The sequence below is a fragment of the Artemia franciscana genome, chromosome 11 (genome assembly GCF_032884065.1).
Source record: "Artemia franciscana chromosome 11, ASM3288406v1, whole genome shotgun sequence".
Taxonomy (NCBI): Eukaryota; Metazoa; Arthropoda; class Branchiopoda; order Anostraca; family Artemiidae; genus Artemia; species Artemia franciscana.
Window position 1 is genome coordinate 16,411,887 of NC_088873.1, and position 24,357 is coordinate 16,436,243.

The 24,357-nt window shown below is 34.9% G+C and overlaps 1 protein-coding gene across 2 annotated transcripts; it reads left to right on the forward strand.

Moving 5' to 3' along the window:
• The first annotated feature begins 5,569 nt into the window (after positions 1 to 5,569).
• Positions 5,570 to 22,749, forward strand: LOC136032887 (tubulin polymerization-promoting protein homolog). Of its 2 annotated transcripts, none has more exons than XM_065713321.1 (4): positions 5,570 to 5,963; positions 9,230 to 9,522; positions 12,314 to 12,443; positions 18,613 to 22,749. In XM_065713321.1, exons 2-4 carry the CDS (start codon positions 9,233 to 9,235, stop codon positions 18,781 to 18,783), a joined length of 591 nt encoding a protein of 196 aa, XP_065569393.1. In that variant the 5' UTR covers positions 5,570 to 5,963; positions 9,230 to 9,232; the 3' UTR covers positions 18,784 to 22,749. The 2 variants fall into 2 exon arrangements, with proteins under 2 accessions (XP_065569393.1, XP_065569392.1); XM_065713320.1 differs by having other exon boundaries at positions 5,577 to 5,917.
• The last annotated feature ends 1,608 nt before the right edge of the window (positions 22,750 to 24,357 follow it).

Sequence of the window (24,357 nt, forward strand, 5' to 3'; positions counted from 1 at the left end):
GTTTCTTCTAGCTGTGTTTAGAAGTTAGCTGTCTAGCTGTGTTAGCAAGCGTATATTAGAAAGAATTGTGCGTTTAGACCGAGATAAATTCAAGAAAAGTTGCAAGGTCCAATTACGAACTCCCGATAATTACTAACAGTTTTGGTGTTAGTTCACTGACAGAAAATTATTAACTAACAGAGATTAATTATTAAAGCCTGGTGGAACGTACTTGTGGGTGGGAAATTCAAAAAAAGACTCTTTGTACGTAAACAAAAAATTTTAACAGCATTTCATGCTTCAAAACTAGTATAAATGTATCCGAAAATTATAAATGCAAAATTTCCTTTCTATTGAATTTTACACTGAAAATCCGTAAAAAAAAAAAATCTGCAACAGCGTTTCAAGTTGTTTTTTGTCTAGAATGTATTTCTAAGAACATAATATCAACAATGTCGGCTCAGTCTAGTAACTTGTCGTTCTTTTACTATAGAAAATAATGGTTCTCACGTTCAATTCATATATCAGATATAAATTTCATAAAATCAATGGAAAACTGCGTGGAAGCTAAAAAATGTGACGTTGGAAAAGAAAACATAACCATCTATAACTGTATTTAACAATGACGACATCTATGACTTTAGTTATGTAGATGACAGCATTGGGGGAATCTCCATTCTGTTTAAGTGTCCGAACCGGGATTCGAAGGGGGTGGGTTCTGCTAAAACATTTTTATGGGAAACTACTTTTGTCACCGTTTTGACAATCTACATGATCGTAGTTTGTTTTGATTTAGCTCAATTTCCGCCTGAATATTCCTTGAAAGCTTCACCTTAATATCCTTAGATTATGTATTAGCATTGGTTGTAGTAGTATTAGTAGCAGTATGCACATGGCACCTTTGGATTTTTTTTAACAGCTCCTCTAACATACAATAAAAGTTTCTATTTAATACCACCAACTGTCCCTGAAGTATTTCTGATGTGTCCTCTTGACATCCTTTTTGGACATAAAATTGTTTTGATTTAGTTCAACACAGTTTCAATATTGCCAAAAAAAATTTCCCATAATACCCCTAGCTCTAGTAGCAGTTGCAGTAGTACCGCTAGTTATAGTAATAGTAGTAGTTGTAGGAGTATAAGCAGTAGTAATATGATGGAAATATTGTCTTTTGGTTTGTTCAATATCCCTCAAAACAAGCCTTTTAAGTTTTAATTCAACACACAAAACTGTTCCTAAGATATTGCTGATATGGCCTTTTAACAACCTGCATACGGGTGGCATAATGTAATTCAGTTTAATAACCTCCCTAAAAATTCTCTGAAAATTTCACCTTAATATCCTTATGTATAGTTATAATAGCAGTCACAGCAGTAGTATTAGTATTCAACTTAATACAGTTAGGCATTGCTATGACATTGTCGACATGTCTTTTTGATAACCTGTATATTCATATACATCTTGAAGTTGTCGTCTTAATGCTCTTAGTGGTAGAAGTAGTTGCAATAGAAGTAGTAGTTGGAGCAATAGTTGAACTAGTAAATGTAGCAGTGGTGGTTATATAGTAGCAGTATGCACATATTGCCTTTTGGTCAATTTATCTTTCCCTTTAAGCATTCTCTGAGACTTCCAGCTTAATTAATTAATTAATTAAAACAAATTAATTCTTCAGATACGCTATTTTGACACTCTAAATGTACATAGTGTGTTCTGTTAGTTTATATTTGCCATCAATTTTTTTCAAACTTTACCTACATAGACTTAGCATTGATAGTAGTTGCGGTGGTATTACGAGAAGTAATTCCAGTGTCTAGTGTTGCATTAGTAGTAGTAGTAACAGTAATTCTAGCAGCATCAATAGCTGTACTAGCATGTACGTTTTACCTTTTGGTCAGGGGTATCATGAACATCTCTTTCATGATATGCCGAAAGTTAACCTTGAAATGGTAAACTGTTCCAAAAATATTGTTGTTGTACGCTTTTGACCCTCTCTTGACACCCTTTTCTCGTTAATACTCTATGCCTTACAAGGTGTTGCAATTGGAGTAGTTTAGTAGCAGTATTAGTAAATGCAACAGTGGAAGTAGTGTTAGTATTGACATGCATATATTACTTTTTTTCAATTGATCTTCCCTTTCAAGTGTTCTCTAAAAGATCTAACTTAATACCCAAATAATTCTTGAGATACGCCCTTTTTACAATCTGTATGTGCATAGTGTTTTTGATTTAGTTCAAATTCCCCCTCAACATTCTGTCAAATTTTCACCTTCATACGCTTAGCCTTAATTGTACTACCATCACGTTATTAATAGTCGTAGCAAAAGAAATAGTAGCAGTAGTAGTGTATTAGTATTAGCAGTAGTAGCAGCAGTATTAATAGCAGTAGTAGCAGGTATATTTTACCTTCTGGTCAACTGAACATGCCACTGATGATGTCCCTGAAGTTTTGTTTTGATACAGTAAGCAATCCCAAAAATGTTATTGATAAGCCCATATCAGCAATCTGTACACACGTAGTATGTTTTGATTTATTTCAAATTTCCCCTCAACGTTACCTCAGATGTTTATTTCAATATCCTCAGCCTTAGTAGCACGTGCTACTGAAGAAGTAGTTTTACGGATAGTAGTGGTAGTAGTAGCAGCAGTTGTAATAGCATTAGAAGCAGTTGTAGCTGTGATAGTAGTAGCGTGCAAGTTTTGGCTTTTGGGTCAATTAGTCATTCTCTTATCATTTCCTGAAATTTCCAATCTAGTATACTCAGTCATTCTTGAATTGCACCCTTTTGACAACCCATATGCACAGAATATGTTTTGATTTAGTTCAACATTCCCTGAAAGACTCACCCTAAGGCCCTTCGTATTTTAGGAAAGTAGAAGTCATGCTTACCTTTTCTCAATAGCACATACTATATGTGATCAATTAACACATTGCCTAACTTACAGCCCTTGCCCTGAGGCCTCGGGTAGGCAGTTGACATCCCCAAACACATAATTGCTGAAATTTTCAACAATATTGAGAAAAATAAATGTCTCAAAACTTTGTTTGGATGTTTGTTTTGGCAAATTATGAACAGAGGGGGGGGGGCTGATTGCTCTCATATCATTTTGACTCACTTCAAATTTCAAACCTAATGAGCCCCATCTGAAGTTCATATGACCACCTATTCCATTAATGGAATGGGTTTCCTTCGATTTGCGCTAATATTCGAAATTTTTACCCAGATAAATGATGAATTTTGTGATACGGTATTTGAAGTTTTGTATACAATAATGCTCGATGAGGAAAAATACCAGTAATTTTGATAATTAATTCTGTTAGGAATACATAGCTATTAGATATTTCAACTATTATGCAAGGGTTCTTAAATGCCACAGCCATTTCGTTTCTACCAGATTTCTACTTCTCTTGATGAATAACGAAGAAGACCAGCGCCCAGCCAGCGACTTAAAAAGTTTTTAACTCATGAATAGGCCCAGATCTGTTGTAACTTAAAGCTGGGACTTGAGAAAGACTGATGAAAACATAGATGTTTGCGGTGAACAATCATCGCGCCAGCGGCGCGCTGCCGACATCTCACCGGTGGTGGTGCGGAATTTGTTGCCATCTCTGGCCTTCCCTTACCTGCGCGGTGCCGGGGACTAGTTGTGATTGTAGCAACAGTGGTTGCATTAAATATTCCTTTTTTTTATCATTTTCTGAAAGTTTGAAATTAACATACCCAGTAGCGAGTGACTGGGTATGAGTTACGCCCTTTTGACAATCTGTATGCACATTTCATGTTTTGATTTAGTGTATCACTGTCCTGAACATTCTCTGAAAGGCTCACCAGTTTTCGCATCTTCTTTTTGGAAAACGAACTTCAAAAATGCATACCATTCTCAATGACATGTACTGTATGTAAGCAATGAACGAATTGTCTAACTTGCACGCCTGAGCCTGAGGACTGTGGGGAGGTTGACATCCTCAAAGATATATTTACTGGGCCTTTCAATAATGCTGAACAAAATAGTTCTCTTAAAATTTTCATTGGCAGTGTTTTGAGAATGATTGGCTTGTGGGGGAGGGGCTGGTCGCCCTCCATTCACTTTTGACTCTTAAAAATGGCAATAGATCTTCCGACTTCCAATCGAATGAGTCCCATCCGATTCGAAGTTTATACGACCATCCGTTTCATAAACACCTTGTATGCCTGAGGCATAACTTGCAACCCTTGCTCCTGGGCTATGGAGGGTTGTGTCCATCCTGAAGCCATCGTTGCCCTCTATCAATTTGACTCTTAAAAGGAACTAGAACTATACATCTATACAATTCCAATCAAATGAGCTTCCTCTAAAATTCAAACAAACACCCCTTCCATAAAGAGCTTATATCACCCCGGGGCATAACTTACAACCCTGGCCCCGGAATCTGGGGGGGGGGGGGGTTGTCAATCCTAAAGACCTTGTTGTGTGATCTTTTGACTGCTTTTGAACAAATGGCTATCTCATAATTTACATCAGATGTATTTGGGGAAAATAGACCGTAAGGAGGGGGACAGCCCTTTTCCTGAGGCTTATGGGGGTTGTCATCCTCAAATACACAATTTCTGGACCTTTTGACTATGCTGAACGAAATAGCTATCTCAAAATTTTGATTGGATGTGTTCGGGGGAATGTTGGGTATGGGGGGGGTAGATGCCCTCCAATTACTTCGACTCTTAAAAAAGGCACTGCAACTTCTGTTTACCAATTCAATAAACCTCCTCCAAAGCTTATATAATCCACCCTTTTTATAAAAACCTTATATGGACCCAGGGCATAACTTTCAACCCTTTCCCTGAGGGCTGTGGGTGGTTTGTCATCCTCAAAAACGTAATTCCGGCATCAGATCGATATTTTGAGGTATCTATTTTATAAAGTATTTTGTTTCTCTGTGGCGGCCCAATTTGGCGTGTGGGGGAATTTTCCACAGGGGAGGGGGTGGGTCCTCGTTCTTACATATTCCTTTTTGTTGGACAAAATTTACATATAGCTTAAAGTTGTGATGACATCTAGATTTAAGCGCTACTGGGATAAGGAGATTTCAAAAGGAGGTTGATAAATAATTTATTCTATAACTGCCAATGGTAATCTTTATATTTTTCAATTTAGTGCTTTAAGTAAGTTCTTGTTTTTTTAGTCCCTACAGTTCATTTCTAGATGTAGTACAACTTAGGTAAAGCTAGAAAGGCCCCTCCTACTTAATCCCAGGTTCACACAAGTGATTTTTTGAAAATAATGGCCGTTTTTGCATTTCCTTCAGATTTCCTTTGATTTCTGTTGCTAGTTCATGTGTCAAGACGGTTCAATGACTACTTTGAAATATCGTAATTTGGCTGTTGAAAACACATCAGTTAAAAAAACCAAAGGATTGTCTCGACAATCTAGTGGCTATAGTTTTTGTTTCGCTTTTTAATGCATGAAATAAATTGGTTTAATATAGCCTATTTGAGTTCTTGCTGTATCTAGTATGCTTTAGTGGTTTTGGGTCACAAACGAAAAATTAAGGGCTATGAACTTAAGGTAATAGGAAGTAGTATGATGGCGTTGAATAAATGTCAGAAATTTAGCACCCCAGCAGCATCCTGTGTACAAGTGGCATGTAGAGTCTCGATCTTCCAAGCGTACTTTGGGTTGTAATATGGAATGTTCTTTTAAATGTGAGAAGAAAATTTGTCAGTCAACTGATTACTCATGCTGAAACTTAATTTGCATCTAACATCACCTGTCATTGTTGACACCGCCGTTAATATGGGAAGAAAAAGTACCAACTCATTTGAGATAGCACGAAAGTAAACATGACAGTCAACAGTTTCCAGCTCGTTTAAACTCTGCGCGGCGATGGCCAAGATTTGATGCCTTTTGTTCCTTCTTATTCCAACTGTTTGCTTGTGAAAAGGAGTACTTCAATCGTTAAAAGGTGAATATTTTTTCGTCTCTAAAAGGATTACTTCAAACGTTAAAATGTAATTATTTTTTTCTTCTCCATACTTTTTTTTAGCTCTGGAAGACTAAAACTGAAGCTTACTGAATTCTCTAAGATCTACGGCATCTAATTTATATTAATAAAAAATAATCTTTGTAACATTTTCTAATATGACAATAAAGTAAATCAATGTTATTAAAACTGGTGAACCTGGTGAACAGGTTCACAGACAGCAAAATTATAATACATGATTGGTCATTTGCTTTGGCTCTAGGCTTTGAAAATATCTAGGCCGTGTCTAGAGGGAGGGGAGGTAGGGGAAAACTGACCTTTGCTGACCTTTTAAATCTGTATGTATTAAAGTGAAAATTTGAAAAATAGATGCAGAGCTCAAATCAGGCAAAAGGAAAGTGTTTTGAGCCTCTTGTTGCTCAGTCTTGATTTACAGGCTTTTTAAAATTTGAAAATATATTTCTTAAATCTAAGAAAAAACTTTGATCTAGCTTAAAATTCGTCTAAAATAACAAGTAGTTTATTTTCTGTAACTAAACCCAATGAAAAACAGACTGAAAACCCAAGTTTAAGGTACAACATAAATTGTTTAAATTTAGATAGGTAATAAACGGGACAGTAATAAGAAACGGATAATTGATTGTGGTAGAAAACAAAAGGATTTAGTTTTTTAAAAATAAACAGAAATGTGTGGGCTAAATAAGGGAAACTGTGAAATAGATCTCAGTTTTGGGATGGTATTTTCAAGCTTTTCAGCCTTCTAATCCAAGACAATTACTTGTTCGGAGCATAACAAACTACTATGTTTTATTAATGAAACACTCGTGTTTAATACCATATTCCGAGTTAGGGCCAGGGTAATTATTTTCAAGTCCAAAGACCCACATTTTTTCTTCTCTTAATCCCCTGAAGCATTTTACAAAAATACGTTTTAGTCTGTCTAAATGTATCCTAATTTAAAGAAAATGGAATTCACATCAATTCCGAGCTCTAAATTAACTTGAGGTCAATGGAATCTATGATTTTTTTTTTTACGTAGCGCAAAATTTTCGAACTTTGTGGAAATCTTTTCCTATTTTTGCCTTTTAGAAATGGCAGGTAAAATGACCAATATGTATCGGTGAAATTATCAATAGTTATTAAATTCCAATATTAGCTTAACAAATAAGGAGAGAAAAACCGAATTTCTAGGCTCACTTGGGAAATCGTTAGTAATATTTTGATGGACCTATACAACGAGATGATGAACACACAAACACAAAGAAATTCACTTTAATGGCATTTCCTTTTCCTATTAATCTTATTGAAAGGCCTTTGTCATGCTTTAATGCCCAGAAATTTTATCTATCTCAGACAGAGCTGAATATTTTATCTATCTCAAATAGAGCTTAAATAGTCAGTGAAGTGTCTATATGTTTTAAAAGTTTGAAAAGTTACGTGTTATCGTTAGTAATGGATAATTCAATCCCTCAAATAGAACCGAAAAATTAATGAAGTATTTTGTCTGGTCTAAAATTTCCCAATATAAAGCAAGATTAGCATTGTAATGTTTTTTGTTTTTTTTTTCAAAGGTATAACAAGAGGATGCAGTGCCTCTTTCCTAATAAAATTATTTGTAGTCTTACTTTGTTATTTATCATGTTTCAATTCAGTTCATTCAAGAATGTCCCACTAAGCCATGAACTGTTCGTAAATCATATTGACCAAGTTCAACTTTTTTTCAATTTAAAGTCAAGGCACTTAATTCACTCTTAAAATAGCATACTTACGTAATGTTACACAAAATTGCCAACTAAAATTTCATGCTACATGTTTTCCGTGCAATAAAAATAACTTGCAATTGGAAAGATGGAAGAAATCTTAATTTTATGCGACGGGGATAAAAAGTGCGCTTTAAAGAGTTTGATTTGTGACGATTAGAATTAGTAATCTGATTCCCACCGAAACTTGTTAACAATATTCTGGTATATAACAAACAAGCATATATAACTTAATTCATGGACAGCTATTCCAATGTATGATTAAAATGCTGGAACCGAAAGTAAGAAAATCCGATCCACTTTTTGCGGACTTCATTAATTTGTTCTGTAAATACTTTTTAATATGGTTTTAAAGCCCCCATCCCCAGTCATTAAACGGTTCTAATCACATCAGTGTTGTATATTCATTCAATTCATACCCTCATTTAAATCCATGGTAAATATGGACTTTAATCAGCAAATATTTCTTGTTTACTTCCCTCTCTGAGACATCGTGAAGACATTCTAGCAGCTGCACTCCTTTCAAATATCTTAGGGAACTTCCAATAGCTCCGCCTACTTTGCCAGTCTTTAGTTTACAGGAAAGCTTCTTTGCAATTATATTGATCAAACAATTCCCTTTAAATAGGACGATCAGCTATAACCAATTTAAAAAAAATGCTACTCTTTTTATGCTATTAAATTAAGACCTAAGTTTTTAACTATAATAAAGAACAAAACAAAACTCCAAATGATCAGAAACTATCCTACCGTATACGAAAAGCAACTCCTATACCCTCTGCCAAACTTTGACGTTAGGGATTTCGGGCTTGATGCCACTGTAAACCATGCTTTAGGGAACAGATACTCCAAATAAGTGACAAAAAAAGACTAGATCATTGCTGTAATTTTAAAATTAGGATCTATGTGTGAATCAGCATAAGCTCATTGCGATTGTATGAGTATTGTTGATACTCACAAATTTGATAATGAAAGGTAATACCTGTGTTCGGATCATTTTGTTTCTAATTGTTACGATAATAAAAGTTCTTTTTAGTCTGTGTTTTTTTTATGATGACATAGAACATACTGTGAAACTTATCCATCTATAATGAAGACTTTGTAGTACGTTAACACGTCTTAGATAAAACTCAGCCTCACTCAAGATTTTCCAGCTGCCAGTTGAGTATATCTTCCTTTGGAGAAAAAATATATCAATTGAAAAGCAGAAATACATATTTACCCTCTAGAAAGATCATTTTTGGCCAAAATGTAAAACATTATAATATTGAAGATCCATGCAGTCGCAAAAATGTAACACTTTCAAACGTTGAGACAAGGATCGGACAATATCTCGGGATTTCCAAGCGCAAGGGATTGAGTAAATCGTAAGTTATGCCCAAAGAGGTTTTAAAAAAATTGTCCTTTTCACTAAATTCTGTCGATGTCTTTTATTTTTTTTTAATATATGTAAATGCATTATTGCATTTACAGTAAATGCATTATTTGTTTCATTATGTCTATTTTTTCCTATTTTATGGAATGGATTTTATAGAAAATGGGTGAACTATCAAGCAATATTGGCGTAATTAATCAGGAATTGGATGACCTCAAAATAAACCAGGTTGCCGAGCAGCAATCTCCTAAGTCTGTGGCTTCAACGCCTTCGCCGAAAAAGCCTCTAACGATGCAAGAACAATTTCGAGTTTTTGCGAAATTTGGCGACAGTAAATCTGACGGTCGAACTATAACTCTTTCACAAAGCGACAAATGGATGAAGCAAGCAAACGTCATTGATGGGAAAAAGATATCTACTACTGACACAGGAATTTATTTCAAGAGATTCAAGCAAGTACCTCTTTAAACTGTTTGTTGTGACTCAGTACTTCCATCTGTTTATTGTTGTTGTTTTTTACTTTTCTTTTAAGCAGAGACTAATGTTTTGAAATCAGTTTGACACTGAAATCGTTTGGCTGTGCACAGAGTGGCCAAGTGCTGCACGATAGCTTGAATTTACACTCATGTTTTGGCACAGATATACATTCTGTAAATTTTTCTTTTTTTGATTTTCACTACAAACAAAGAAAGAAAACAAAACATTCAAAAATAAAATTTCACTTGTGAATCACTTTCTGTCTTCGTCTAAAAGTCACTCTGTTTCGTCACTCTGATGTGGCAACTGGGATACTGCACCCAGGTTTTGGCCTCCGAAGGAGTTCATGCCAGATGTAGAACTACAAATAGGTATCTCTCATTCCATTTAAAATAGATGAAAAAAGGCTGAGCATAAATATTAGCAAACTGATGATATGGGATTCAACTCTGTCACTCATAGAACTTTTTAAAAAAATTTCATGCATAAATAAACAAAGAGATTACCAGGGTTCAATGGGGTGGGAAACCTATAAAAAAGGAAGATTTAAAGTGGCTTTGCAAACTTTTACCATGTCTAAAATGCTAAGTGTGGTCCGGTCCCATGACCCGCCTTAGGTCTATTCATAGCTGCAAAAACACCATTTCCCAAGTTTTGAAGACTACGAAATTTTTGGAATAGTGCCTTGATTTTCGTCAGTTTTTGCCATGTTGAACCATGAAAATAAATAAGCAAAAGTGATCTCTTATATTATGGCATTTGTCTGTAAAAATCAAAACATGGGAAAGGTTGAGGTTCCTACATACGATGTTGTGCCTGCTATTACTAAAAGCTGCATCCTAATTTTCAAATAAAATGTCTGGGTACCAGCTCCAATTTTAAATATATACGTCTACGTATGTTTCCATCTCCAGGAGCCACATAGGCCAGGAGTAATTGACCACTTACATATCTTTTTCAGGTATTTTCATTTGAATAAATAAAAAAAATGCCCCCCTAGATTTTGAAAAATATCTTTCTGATGCATCTCTGTAAAAAAAAAATGAAAAACTTTCCCCCTCCCCTACATTCTCGTGAATTGGTGCCTCTCTCAGCTTAACCGATCCCCATATTTTGATATGTTATTTTCTTTGTCTTTGGCACTGTAAGGAAAGCCGAGCATTAATGTAGTATGAATTATAGAATGATACATGACTTTTAGGATAATGCCAGGCAATTTTTATTGCCAAAAATTACCGTGTGACCTATTTCATCTATAAGGAAGTGTATATTTTTTTACTTCGATTAAATGGCCAAAAAATAATTTTATATGTTTAGATGATTAATTAATTAAAGTTTAATCAGTCAAGAATTAGTCTAAAAATAATTCCTTTAGGTAGCCTAACTAATTAAATACTCTTATGTAAAAAAAAAGTCTAATATAGCAATATTCTAAATGAGAAATAGAAACATTAAACCCGATATATATATATATATATATATATATGCTACCGTGAATGTCAAAATGTGTTAAATGTTGACATTCACCAGTGAATGTAATAAAAACATTGTCGCCAGGTGTATGTCCAAAATATTTTTATTTCTGACTTTTACCCGAGGATGTCGACCTTCACCCTGCACTAATGGTGAACGTTGAACATTTCTGAGATTCATATTTTTTTTTACGCCATAATTCAGTCGCGAAGCATTTTTCGCCACTCTCTCTGCGGGGAATGATTAAGAACGTAAAACACACAGTACATTTTTAATGAGAAAAGAAAATAATAGTAATAAAAAATTTCACTGCGCAAACTTTGGATATGAATCAACTACTTAATTCTCTTCCGTTATCTGATTATAATATCTTATTTATTGCAACAACTTAAACTATATGACACTTTGAATTGGACAAAAAGTTCTTGTTTTAAATACTGCATTTGTTTGTTGGGCACTTTCTTTTACAATGACAGCGTATATAGCCTTGCCCACTGCTTCTCGAATTAGATGCAGCTGCTTCTTCTCTCAGCAAAATTTCTTGAAAACCAGTTTCATCCATACAAAGCACAGCTTAGATACCAATATACAGTTATGAAAACTCCTATCTTGCCCATGAGAAGCTTTTGGTACAGAGCTCTGAACTTGGCGCCTCCTCCAAGCCTGCGCTCCGACACGTAGATCGTACTACAACACCATAGGGGGGAACGCAGTTTTGTTTTGTTGCATACACATCTTAGATGGCAATATTGGTATGTAAGCTGTGCTGCCAGTTTCCTGTCTCCAGCCGCTCGCATCGCTACCGCGCACTGTGTCCCAAAAATAAAACGAGTTTTCATAACTGTATTGGTATCTAAGCTGTGATATAAAGTGATCTTTTTTTTAATTACAAACTGATTACGTGTGTGAAGCTGCTTATGGGTACCATTTTCATTTGCAAATTTACAGAATTCAGAGTTTTCTGTTCCAACAACAACCGCTAAAACATTTAGATTATCCCTACGACCAAGTTCGATATCGGGGACATTTATTCGTACAGTATCACCGATTTGAGCAAGAGAAAATTGTTTTTGTGAGGTGTGTAACATATTTTTTTATTGCAGGAGAAGAATTTTTCCGCTGCCCTTCTATAATAAGGGGGCTGTCCCCTTTTCAACCAGGTGCATTTTACGCTATAGTTGACTTCAGAGTCTTACAGTTTTTTTTTGTCCTTTGTTGTTTCTGGCTTTGTGTGTGTCTGATTATTGTCTTGAGAACAAAATTTTGATCAAATTCTTTTGATTTTTTTTTCAGACTTCAAAGAATACCGCTTTCCGATTATTTGAAGTTTCTCGAAGATCTCGCTAAGGCAAAGAAAGTTGATGCAGATGATATAAAAGCGAAAATGGTGAGCTGTGGATCACCTGGATTAGCTGGAACAACAGTAAGAACATTATATATTTTAGTATTTGTTAATTAAGCGAAACACACCCCAAGAAGTGAAGTTAGGTTAATACTAATGAAATATGACCTTCATATAACCTTTAGGGCTATATACTTGCACAATAGGGGGAGGGGGAGGGGGGTAAAGCATTTGGATAGAACCTCTAACCTCACCTATAATACCCCCCCCCCCCCTAATGTACAAATATTTAGCCGAAATTATACAATTCCAATGCATTCTATTACCCGTCACTTATCTTTGTTGCTATGAAACCAGTTTTTTGAGATTTGATCTAAGAGTAATTCTTGAGTGTGTTTCGTTTAATTAACAAGACCGATATTTTGCATGCATTAGAATTATTGTAATTTGTTATTTTGTACTGGAATGTTATTATGGTATTTCTAAAGACCTGTTATCTTCGTGCAAAAAAGGGAAAAAATCAAAGGAATAAGAGAAAAAAAAGTATACATTAAGAGCAGGCAAAGCCTAGCAGCAATTTGCAACGTCCAAGATAAATGGTTCATTTTAAAACAAAAACTGTTAATAATTATAAGTATTTTTTACTATTATTGGCCTTCCAGAATACCAGATAATCGAAAACTTGGCCAAGAACTGAAGTGTCTGCCTTTTTTGCCTCTTTTGAGCATTAATAAGGGTGGGATTTGCTTAAGCTATTTTAGGATGAAGGTGACAATAAATAGTCGATTGTAATTAATGATACTTGGCATCTGAACTTCTACCCAATTTATAATCCAAATTTACCCAATTTTATCAAATTTAAAATTTATAATCTTCTCTTGCAGGATTCATGTTTAAAGTAAAAAATTTTGAAACCTTGTTCTGACAGAAGACGGTAACTTTTATTAAGTAAAAACAACTAAGCGACACTGCAAGGCAAATTTTGGTTTATATGCCGGATTGAAAATTAAATTATTTAAATTCTACCTTGAACATTGCTGAAAATAAAGACATGGTTTACTCTAAAAAAACTATCTATAAAATAATTCCACTAATACTGGAAAACAAAAGTCGGCCCCTTAGGACCCGATTTGGGCCAGCTTTTAAATCTCGGTACCCTTAAATTTAAGGGCATCTAAAAACAAGGATGCTAATTATTAATCTCATTGCACATGAAAATCAATAGAGTAATATAATAGCATGATACTGTCCATTGGCGCAATTTTGTCAAAATTCTCGAGGGGAGGGGGTAAAGCTGGAGCCAATTTTACCAAGTCAAATAAAATGACTGTGAAAATGAAAAATAGGCCATAGAGTACCGTAAAGGCACAGCTATACCAAAAAAATACTGATCTGTTTCTGTGGATGATTGAATTATGTAGGCCCATCTTAGTTTCAACAAGATTTTTGAATCGCTAAATATCAGCTGGGAGGGTGGCGGTTGCTCCCCCTACCCCATAGCAAATTACAGCCCTAGTAGTCCATTCGTATACACAGAGTAGTATTGACAGTAGGTGAATAAGCCGTTCTGGTCAATTTTTTATGCACAAATACACCCTGGTGTGGCCCGTAATATATAAATTGAATGAATTAAGTCGTTGATCAAATTGTTACTTTGATACTGGTTTGATACTTTGATGAATGTTTGATGTTGAAAAAAATAGTCTTATTTTGAAAGAAGGAGTTTTTTTTAAAACTCAAGCTTTTCGCAATCAAAAAACCGACAAAAATTAATTTAAAAGACTTTCTGAAAGTTTTCCCCCCAATTCCTTCCGAATGAACTGGTTATGTACTTCTAATGAATGGTGTCTTCACTACAAATATCAGTATGGCGACTGCCCGCGTCCCAAACGGTAAAAGTATCATTCTCTTACTTAAATAACCAATTCTCTTGCTTAGAATCATCATTCTCTTGCTTAAGTGGCTACTAAATTCTGCAAAATTAGTTTACCTTTTTTTTTATTGCAATAATTGGGAGAACAAAATTCAAAGACAAGTGAGAATTGGATTAAGGATTGGTTGTTAGACCACGGTCGTCTTCAAGGAGAAGGGGTTATGTACTTCTAATGAATGGTGTCTTCACTATAAACATGAGTATGGCTACTACCCACAGCTTAGATACCAATACAGTTATGAAAACTCAATATATTTTTGGGACACAGTGCGCGGTAGCGATGCTAGCGGCTGGAGAAAGGAAACTGGCAGCACAGCTTAGATAACCAATATTGGTGTCTAAGCTGTGTTTGCAACAAAACAAAATTGCGTTCCCGCCTATGGTGTTGTAGTATGATCAACGCGTCGGAGCGTGGGCTTGGAGGAGGCGCCAAGTTCAGAGCTGGGTAGCAAAAGCTTCTCATGGGCAAGATAGGAGTTTTCATAACTGTATACTGGTATCCAAGCTGTGCTACTGCCCGCGTCCCAAGCGGTAAAAGTATCATTCTCTTACTTAAATAACCAATTCTCTTACTAAGAATCATCATGCTCTTGCTTAAGTGGCTACTAAGTTCTGCCAAATTTGTTTCTTTTTTTATTGCAATAATTGAGAGAACAAAATTCAAAAACAAGTGAGAATTAGATTAAGGATTGGTTGTTAGACCGCGGTCGTCTTCAAGCAGAAGGGGTTATGTACTCTAATGAATGATTTTTTCACTAGAAACAAGAGCATGGCTACTGCACGTTGCCCTAACTGTAAAAGTACCATTCTCTAACTTAAATAACCAATTCTCTTACTTAAGTGGCAACAAAATTCTGCAAAATTAGTTTACATTTTTTATTATAATAAGTGGGAGAACAAAATCCAAATAGAAGTGAGAATTGGAATAAGGATTGATTGTTAGACCGCGGTCGTTTTGAGGGAATAGGGGTTATGTACTTCTACTGAATGGTGTCTTGACTACAAACAAGAGCATGGTCACTGCCTGTTTCTCTAACGGTAAAAGTCCACTGCGTATTTGGTGCTTTACTAAAAGGAATTATATTGCAAATATTTTTTTTCTTATTACAGCATTGAAAATAAAATGAAAATTACGGTGAAACCAGACCAGGATTTACCACTAGGCCCACTAGGCCCTGCGGCTTTCACTATTCCCGAAATTTGGGATTTCCCAGAAAATCCTACTGAAACGGAACGGCAAAAACACTTGGGCCTAGAGGCGTCAAAGATTTAAATTCGGCCTGGGCGAAACAAAATCTTGAGTTGGTGCGCTTTTAGCGAGTAATATCATTATATATTCAATAGTCAGTTAAATTTATTAGTTCTTACCAAAACTGTTAATTTATTTTGGAATAAAAAAATATTTTGAAATAAGGAATTCTGATAAACTTGAAACTTGACAATCAAAAACAAACAGAAATTAATTTAAAAGAAACTCAGAAAAATAAGTTTTCTAAAGAAAAATAATGGCCATATTAAACTTACGATCAGAAGAAATGGAAACCTACAATAACTCAAGCTCAAAAACAGCCAGAAATTACTATTCTAGAATAAATGAAGCCCAAAACAAGCATAAAGTAAGTAAACAATCACAGCAAAAAACATTCAACAGGTACTGATATAAATGAATAAATAAATCTCAAAACGAGTAAAGCTTAAGTTGAAAATGCAAATCTAGCTTAAAACGAACAAATATATTTTGTTATTGATGCATAAATGGAAACCCAAAACGCAGAGAAATTAAATAAATAATCATAGGAAACAAACAAACAATAGTTACTAATATAAATGAGTAGATACATCTTAAAGCGAGTGAAACTTAAATGGAAATAGAAATCCAGCGTGAAAAGAACAAAGGTCTCTACAAACAAGAGTTTGGGTTTTCCCTCCTTCTTTCAAACAGTTCGTGGTAACGAACTGTAGTAAGGAACAACCCAGCTCGATAGTAATCGAAACACTAAAAAATGGAATTTTGATATCAATAGTTACATCAAGGGAATCGAATTTTTATGCTGATTTTAAATATATAAGTTTCATCAAATTTAGTCTAGCCCATCAAAGGTTAAGAACCTGAGAAAATTTGCCTTATTTTGGAAACTAGGGTAAATACCCCCTAAAAGTCATAGAATCTTAACGAAAACCACACCATCAGATTCAGCGTATCAGAGAACCCTACTCTTGAAGTTTCAAGCTCCTATCTACAAAAATGTGGAATTTTTTATTTTTTGCCAGAAGACAGATCACGGATGCGTGTTTATTTGTTTGTTGTTTTTTGTTTTTTTTTTTGTTTTTTAAGGGTGATTTGATCGACCCTGTGGTCCTAGAATGTTGCAAGATATCTCATTCTAACGGAAATTAAAATTTCTAGTGCCGTTTTTAAGTGTCCAAAAGTTGGAGGGCATCTAGGCCTCCTCCCACGCACATTTTTCTCCTAAGTCATTGGATCAAATTTTGAGATAGTCATTCTGTTCAGCTTAGTCAAAAGCCTAATAACTATTTCTTCGGGACCAATTAATCCTCCACAGTCCTCGGGGGAGGGGCTGCAAGTTACAAATTTTGACCATTGTTTATATATAGTAATGGTTATTATGAAGTGTACAGACGTTTTCAGGGGGGACTTTTTGCTTTGGGTGGGGTGGAGAGGGGGAGGGGGTTACATGGGAGGATCTCTCCATCGAGGACTTTTCCATGAGCGGAGAGAATTTTCATGAAGGGGCGCAGGATTTTGTAGCATTATTTAAAAAAAAAATAATTTTTTTAACTGGAAGCAATGAGCAGCATTAAAACTTAAAACAAACATAAAATGTTACGTATATAAGGCGGTTCATCTCCTCCACAATACCTTGCTCTTTACGCTAAAGTATTTTTAGTAATTTCAACTATTTATTCTATGGCCTTGTGATTCAGGGGGGGGGGTCTTTGTGGTTCGGATTATTTTTATTTTTTTAGTTAAAGTGTAGTTTATATATTTTATTTTTGTTCACTGCTTTATAGAAATTAAACCCGATTTTTCTTCAATCAATTTTTAGTTTCGGAACATTGTATACAGAAGATAATTTTTTTATTTAAACAGGGGGAGAGGAGGGGAGTTGACGACTGACCGATATAGGGGATAAAAACTAGAACATATACATTCCCCGGTATAGGGGAAAGAGAACAGAAATCAAATAAAAAAAAACTTTTTGAATAACAAAGGTTCACATTCAAATTTAGAGCCAAGCGAATTTTTTTCTGTTTGTGAGGAATACTCCTCTTTCCCAGCCCTGCCTCCTTGAAACCTTTGAAATTGTTTTACTATTTTATATAAAATGGGTATTTATCAAATATCTTGGGAGACGGGGTAAAGAGTGCTGAGTAGCAAAAAAGAATACAAGAAGGTTGGATGTCTTTCAGCGCTTTAGTTTCGCATCGAGTAAACTCCCTCCAAAGTTTTTTACGGTTATCCGTTCCATATGAAGTGGCTGGGGAAAATACTAAATTGAATGCTTGTGATTGCTTACTATCAAAAATACAAATTTAGACTTTCCGCTAGGAGCAATTTTGTGCAAAATTAAACATTGATGTCAAGAGTTAGGCTGCGGACATCTATGAAAGGCAAACAGAAATTGGATGGTAAGTAAAGTTTTTTCAACTGCAACCGAAGAGCGACCCAACTCAACCCCCTCTCTATACGCTAAGTTTTGACTTTCCTAAAGAGTACTTCAAGAGTGGAAGAACGCTTACAATAACCACTATTTTATTCATATGCGAAAATGTGTGGTTGAATGAGAGAGGGTACATATACCTTCGTGTACAGAATGAGTTCAATTCATTTAATTTTTTAATGTCTGTTTTTTAATTTTTATTGGAAACAAAATTGTCCATTTTTTTTCCCTTTAGCGTGTCTCCCTACGCGATGCCTAGGGACGAATGCATACCAGTGTGACCTCTGATGCTTGGGTGCTAAATGATTGTCATTTGAATGGTTTTCGCAATTTATGATACATAGCGTTGTGGCCCTATTTTAGCCAAAAAGAACTATTTTGTTGTACAAAATTCTAGAATTCGGCACTTTATTGTAATATCTGCAGCACAGTATGCTGGCTTATTATAATATGATCCACTATTCGAGCGTAAATTAAAATCATTTCATAAAATTTTTCTTACCTTATATTATTAAAACCAAATGTTATTTTCTGCATGTTATAGTCATTTCATCTACCTGTCAATAAATTTTGAATGAGTTTTTAAATTTAATGTTTTTCTGCTAATTTTTTTTTTGTTTTTTAATATTCTTAGGCTGCTGTAAAATCCTCTACTGTGGATCGTTTGACAAATTCAGCTCAGTACACAGGATCACATCGACAGCGGTTTGATAGTGAGGGGAAGGGAAAAGGCGTGGAAGGACGTAAAGATATAACAGATGATTCAGGCTTCGTAACTGGTTTTAAGGGAAAAGACCCGAAGTGAGTGCTGCAATGAAATTTGATTCTCTTTTGTTTATGGAAACTGTAGGAAACTGTGTAGAAAAAAGGAGTGCAGGTGCTTCATTTTTGTTTTCAAGTGGTTTTGAGAAATTATTTGTGCTGTATATCTTTCTTCGTATGACCTAGTCATACCCTTGTATGAATGCTACAAATATTTTTCACATAAATTCAAATAACCTTTCGTTACTCATTTTATACTGCATCTTATCAATAGCGGTTGTAAGACGCATGACACCCAATTTCGAAAAGAAGCTTGAATATTGATACAGTTTCCATTAAAAAAGTTAAATTTTTTGGATGTAAAGAATACAATTTTAAAAAATTATTTGTTCAATTTTTTAAATGCTATTTGTCTTGTTAATATTTAGTCTGTTTTAATATCTTAAACTAGATGCAAAAGAAAACACATTGTGTGCTAAATCCGACTTAGTTACGATTTTCCTAGTATCTCCAAAACTTTCTTCCAAAAGTGTTCCAAGTGTTTTTTATTTTGAAAGTTGTGTTATAAATTTGTAAACAAGCCATTTAAGAACATTATTGGCTGGCTTGTAATTAAATATTTGGAAATTTGAAACCATTATTATACAATTAAATAAATAAGTAAAATTACATGTCATTGAGTCTGTTTAAACTTAAAATAAATATAAATCTTTAATCTTTCTTTCAAAATGGATTAAAAGTTTCTTCATAATAAATGAATATAATTGAAAAAGAGGGGTGAAAATGGATTGGGCTTTACATAACATGGACATGAAATTGGCCTAAGCTATAAATGAAATAATGAAAAAAAAGTGAGCCAGTAAAATACGTTAAAAAAATCATATTATGTAAAGCTCAATGTGTTTTGCAGTCCTCGTTTTTACTTTTATTTTAAAAAAAAATATATTTTCTACTTTTTAGTTCATTTTGACAAAGAGTTTGTTTATTTTTTTAATCTACCACGGTCGCAGGGAACCGTCCCTAATGCCACGCTACCAATTTTTGTATAATAGTGTTTATGTTATAATTTTTGCTGTTCCCAGTGATCCGTTTATTATATGCTAGAAATTTACGATAACAAAACCTATAACCCAAAATTCTATCACCACTCGATGCCACTTTTTATACTTTTTTCAGTTACAAATCTACACAAGTATGCTGAAATGGGCAATAGCTTTGATTTGAGATTGTTTACATCCCTCTAAAATTTTGTAGTTGTCTTCTAGTTCAAGTGGGGTCAATAAGAGGGAGATGTGAGGCAAGGATGTCTGTGCTTTCCTAGTTTTTAGCCCCCGCCTAGATTTTGAAAATTTCTATTTTTGGAGTACTTTCATTGAAAAATGCTTCTTTTTGGTATTTCCTTTGATAAACGAAAAAACAAAGACACCACTGTAGATAATGATAATAAATTATTCTCTTTTATATTTTTGTGAGCGGAAAAAACTAGTTCAGCCTGGAACTTTATTGCCTAACCACTAGAACTAGCCTACTCCTATTAGTCGGCAGACCATTTGCGAAAAATATTAAAAGGACTACGATGCAGAGTATGCAAGAGGGAGGCATTTTGATATCGCAGAATTGCACTGTCATCGGAAGTGCATAATTATACTGACAAGTTTTGGGGAACTGGAACATCACAGAGAGAAGTCTAAGGGCTCATTTCTGAGCTATTTTTATATCTACGTTCTTTTTATAGATTCGACGTGTTAACGCTATTATGAAGTGTCATATACACTACAAATTGGAAGGTGCTTTCAAGTACCCATACCCTTATTTCAGAGGAAGACCTTTTCGTTGAATTCAAAACCTACTGCTCTAGGTGAACAAGATGTGCTTAGGAATGGACTTATAGTCTAAAATAGGGCCCAGGAATTGAAAGTTCGGAGCTGGTCGAAAAATGGTTCACAAATTCAACAATTTTATGACCAACAACAAAAGGTCGAAACAAATTAGGCTCTCTTTACTGAACTATCTATATTTTATGAACAATAGCCTCATTATCGTGACTGAACCTTAGGGGTGACCTAGTAAAGAACGAAATACAGCCCATAGCAGCTGAAAACTTAAAAACGTGTTTTTATGATATAAAAAAATGCTCTACTCCAAAATAGGCATGGGTACAGCCCTCGCCTTTTTATCTGTATATCGTCCTCTTTTTAGGCTAACTGCCCAAAAGGATGGTAATTATCCAGTTTTCAGCATGAGAAAATTATCAGGACTAGCGGCATATCACCATCATTAATGTAGCCAATAAGATTGTAAAAAAAATATTGACGAATGATAAAAATTTGTCATTTAATTTCGATTCCAAAATGATAACTATTTCTTCTGATTATCTTAATTTTAAAAGTTTATTGCAAGAACGCATTTAAGGGAATCTCGCCCCTCAAAAATAGGTCGAGGTTCTCGACCCATTACTTTAAAAACCAGTGAAAATCCTATTTTGGCTCGGGTAAAACTGATGTCTCTTTTTATCTCCTCTTTTTCTTTGCCTCTAGCGGGGCACTGGAACTTCATAGAGAGGTGTTTAAGGGATTATTTAAAAACTAACCCTCTTATGTATGTGTTGCTTTTTCGTAAATTTATCTTGATTACACTAGAATATGATACAGTTTTTGGCAACTGTATCTTCAGGTGTAAGATGTTATAATCCACGTACGGATTTATAATTGATTCTCTCGGTTACGATGTCATATTTTAACAGGGTCAAGGCTTCCCCCCGTAAAATTCCTCCCCATCTTGGAAAAACGACCCTCCCAGCAACACCCCCTCTGGACAAAACGTGTTTCAGCTGTCGTTTACAGAATTGTGACAAAAAGTTGAACGTAAGCTTAAAGAGTGCGGTTTTGGAGAGGGGTGGCTCACCTCATACACAAAATAACTTCTGTTTGTTTTAAGTTTTAATTTTACTCCTTACTTTCAGCTGAAGAAAAGTCTGGTCTAAGCTTTTATTATCAAAGTAAAAAGAAATACTAAACACCAAAATTAGCAGAATTTTTTCCGTATAGTAGGGGACTGTCCCTCCCTATTCCCACCTCCCCTTTTGCGGGGCAAGTTTACGGAAGAAAATGCAGGCTTCCATTTGAATAACCTCTTGTGGTGGTGCCAAATCACCAAAATGCAGAGGGTAGTGCCAAACCACAAAAACACTTTAAAAAAGTATGTTTTTGAAAACTAAGGGACTGCAATTTTTTCAATGAAAATATAAAAAATGGATTTTTAAAATCTAGGGAGAGGGTCCTGTAAAAAGATCTAGGGTCACAAAGTTCTAATGACGCATTACGGGTGGAAACAATAATATTAGTAGTATTTCTGCTGTCATGCTCCTGATGTAGATCATGTTTGGTAGCACAAAGATAGTATGCAGCTGGGTCGCTAAATTTAGCTAGCAATAATTCGAGACAATCGGATTTTTCCATAGGATCTTTCTGCCAACTAGAAAATCCTGTGAAAGCTCTGATTGGCTCAACTTAGTGCGTGCTATGTTAAGCAAAACAGTTTTTACTGAAAAAAAATTACCATTGGAAAACACAAAGCTAAAAAGCACTTATTTTAAGAAGTATAGAAATAATAGTATTGATGTTAAGAGAAGTGGTGTCATGGTAAGCTGTGGCATAATCTATGGAAAATACTTCAATTCCTCTGATTATTGTTAAGTAAATGTTAAATTCTGAGTGTCCCGCTAACTTCCAAATGGAATATGCTTTTAATATTTACTTCTTTCAAGAGTAAAATCCAAAGATCTATTCAGCAGAGGCTTTAATCTTCCCTGTCAGCCTTATTCTTGTTGGCCTAATTTATCGAGTGTCCCTTAAACTTCCAAACACAGATCTTTTTTTCCATAGTTTCTGCAAGGGTGGAATCTTAGGGTTAATTGAGTAAAGGTCATATTCAAACCAGTGTATTCTTATTCTTGCCGGCCTAAGATTCGAATTTCTTGCTAACTTCAAAATAAACATCTGCCTCTAAATCTTTCTTGTCGTTTATCTCTCGTTAAGTATTCTTGTCAGCCTTGTTCTTGCCGTTGATCTCTCATTAGAATTTCTCTTGCCGGCCTAAGCTTTGAGTGTCCCCTTAACTTCCATATAAATTTGTGCTTTTTAGTAAATCCCTTTTACAAGGATGGAATCCCATTCAGCACAGGCTGCAATTTTTCTTGGCTCTGCTTAGCCTAATTCTATGTGCTACCCTCACTGCTTTCAAAACTCATATCGTCTTCAGAAATGATAACAAGCAGCGATGTCACTTCACGAGAAGCTACGGGGGGGGGAGCAAAGTGTATTTCTAAAATCTAAAATGGGTCATTTTACATTTTCAATGAATATACAAAAGAAAACATATGTCAAGTGAAATACATCCAAACAATGAATTTTTCTAAATCAAGGGGGAAATATAAAAGAGTACATACCCCTTCCTAATTGGCATTGATGCCCGAAAGGGATAGCAAAGTGAAATTTAGCCACCTTGGGACACAAAAATGTGCACAAATTACAACTTTCCATGATATTTTGTAAAAAAAAAAAGAAGAAAAAAATAGTAATTTTCTGGCAGAAAAGCCTTTACTCAAATCTTGGCTCTGTCCTGAAACCTTTTTGAAGGAATACTAATCCAGCTGAAATAGCAATTCCTCCAGTGGAATTTCAATATTTTACATTTCGGGTAGAGTTCAAACTAATATCCAACCAGAAATCTCTTTGTTCGTGTATTTTTGGCGGGCTAGAGGAACTCAAAAGGTCCTATTATCCAAAACATAAATTTTACCTGAAAATGAAAAAGCAGCCTTGAAAACAAATGTTTAGAATTTTTCAGTTGCTGTTGATTATTGTCATTACAAGATTTTTATTTACAATTTGGAAGATAAAGAGTTTAGTTCTCTAAAAACTCTAACTATCAAAGCTCTGCAATGAAGTAAAAAACTAAACCTTCTAAGCCTCTTGACAATCAAACAGTTCGTGGTAACGAACTGTAGTAAGGAGCGACCAGGCTCAATAGTAACCAAAACTCTAAAAAATTGAATTTTGATACCAATAGCTACATAAAAAAAATGCATTTTAATGCTGATTTTAAAAATATAAATTTCATCAAGTTTAGTTTTACCCATCAAAAGTTACAAGCCTGAGAAAATTTGCCTTATTTTAGAAAAAAGGGGGCAACACCCCGTAAAAGATCTTAGAATCTTAACGAAAATCACACCATCAGATTCAGCGTATCAGACAACCCTATTGTAGAAGTTTCAAGCTCCTAACTACAAAAATCTGGAATTTTGTATTTTTTGCTAGAAGGCAGATCACGCGTGCGTGTTTATTTGTTTGTTTGTTTTTTGTTTGTTTTTTTTCCAGGGGTGATCGTATCGACCCAATGGTCCTAGACTGTTGCAAGAGGGCTCATTCTAACGGGAATGAAAAGTTCTAGTGCCCTTTTCAAGTGACCAAAAAAATTGAAGGGCACCTAGGCCCTTTCATCAACGCCAGAAGGGGTAGTCCAAAGAGACTGCTTCCTCATCAACGCCCCGCTCTTTACGCTAAAGTTTTTTACTGTTTTAAAAAGAAGAGTTGAGAAAAAGAGTCAAACTTTAGCG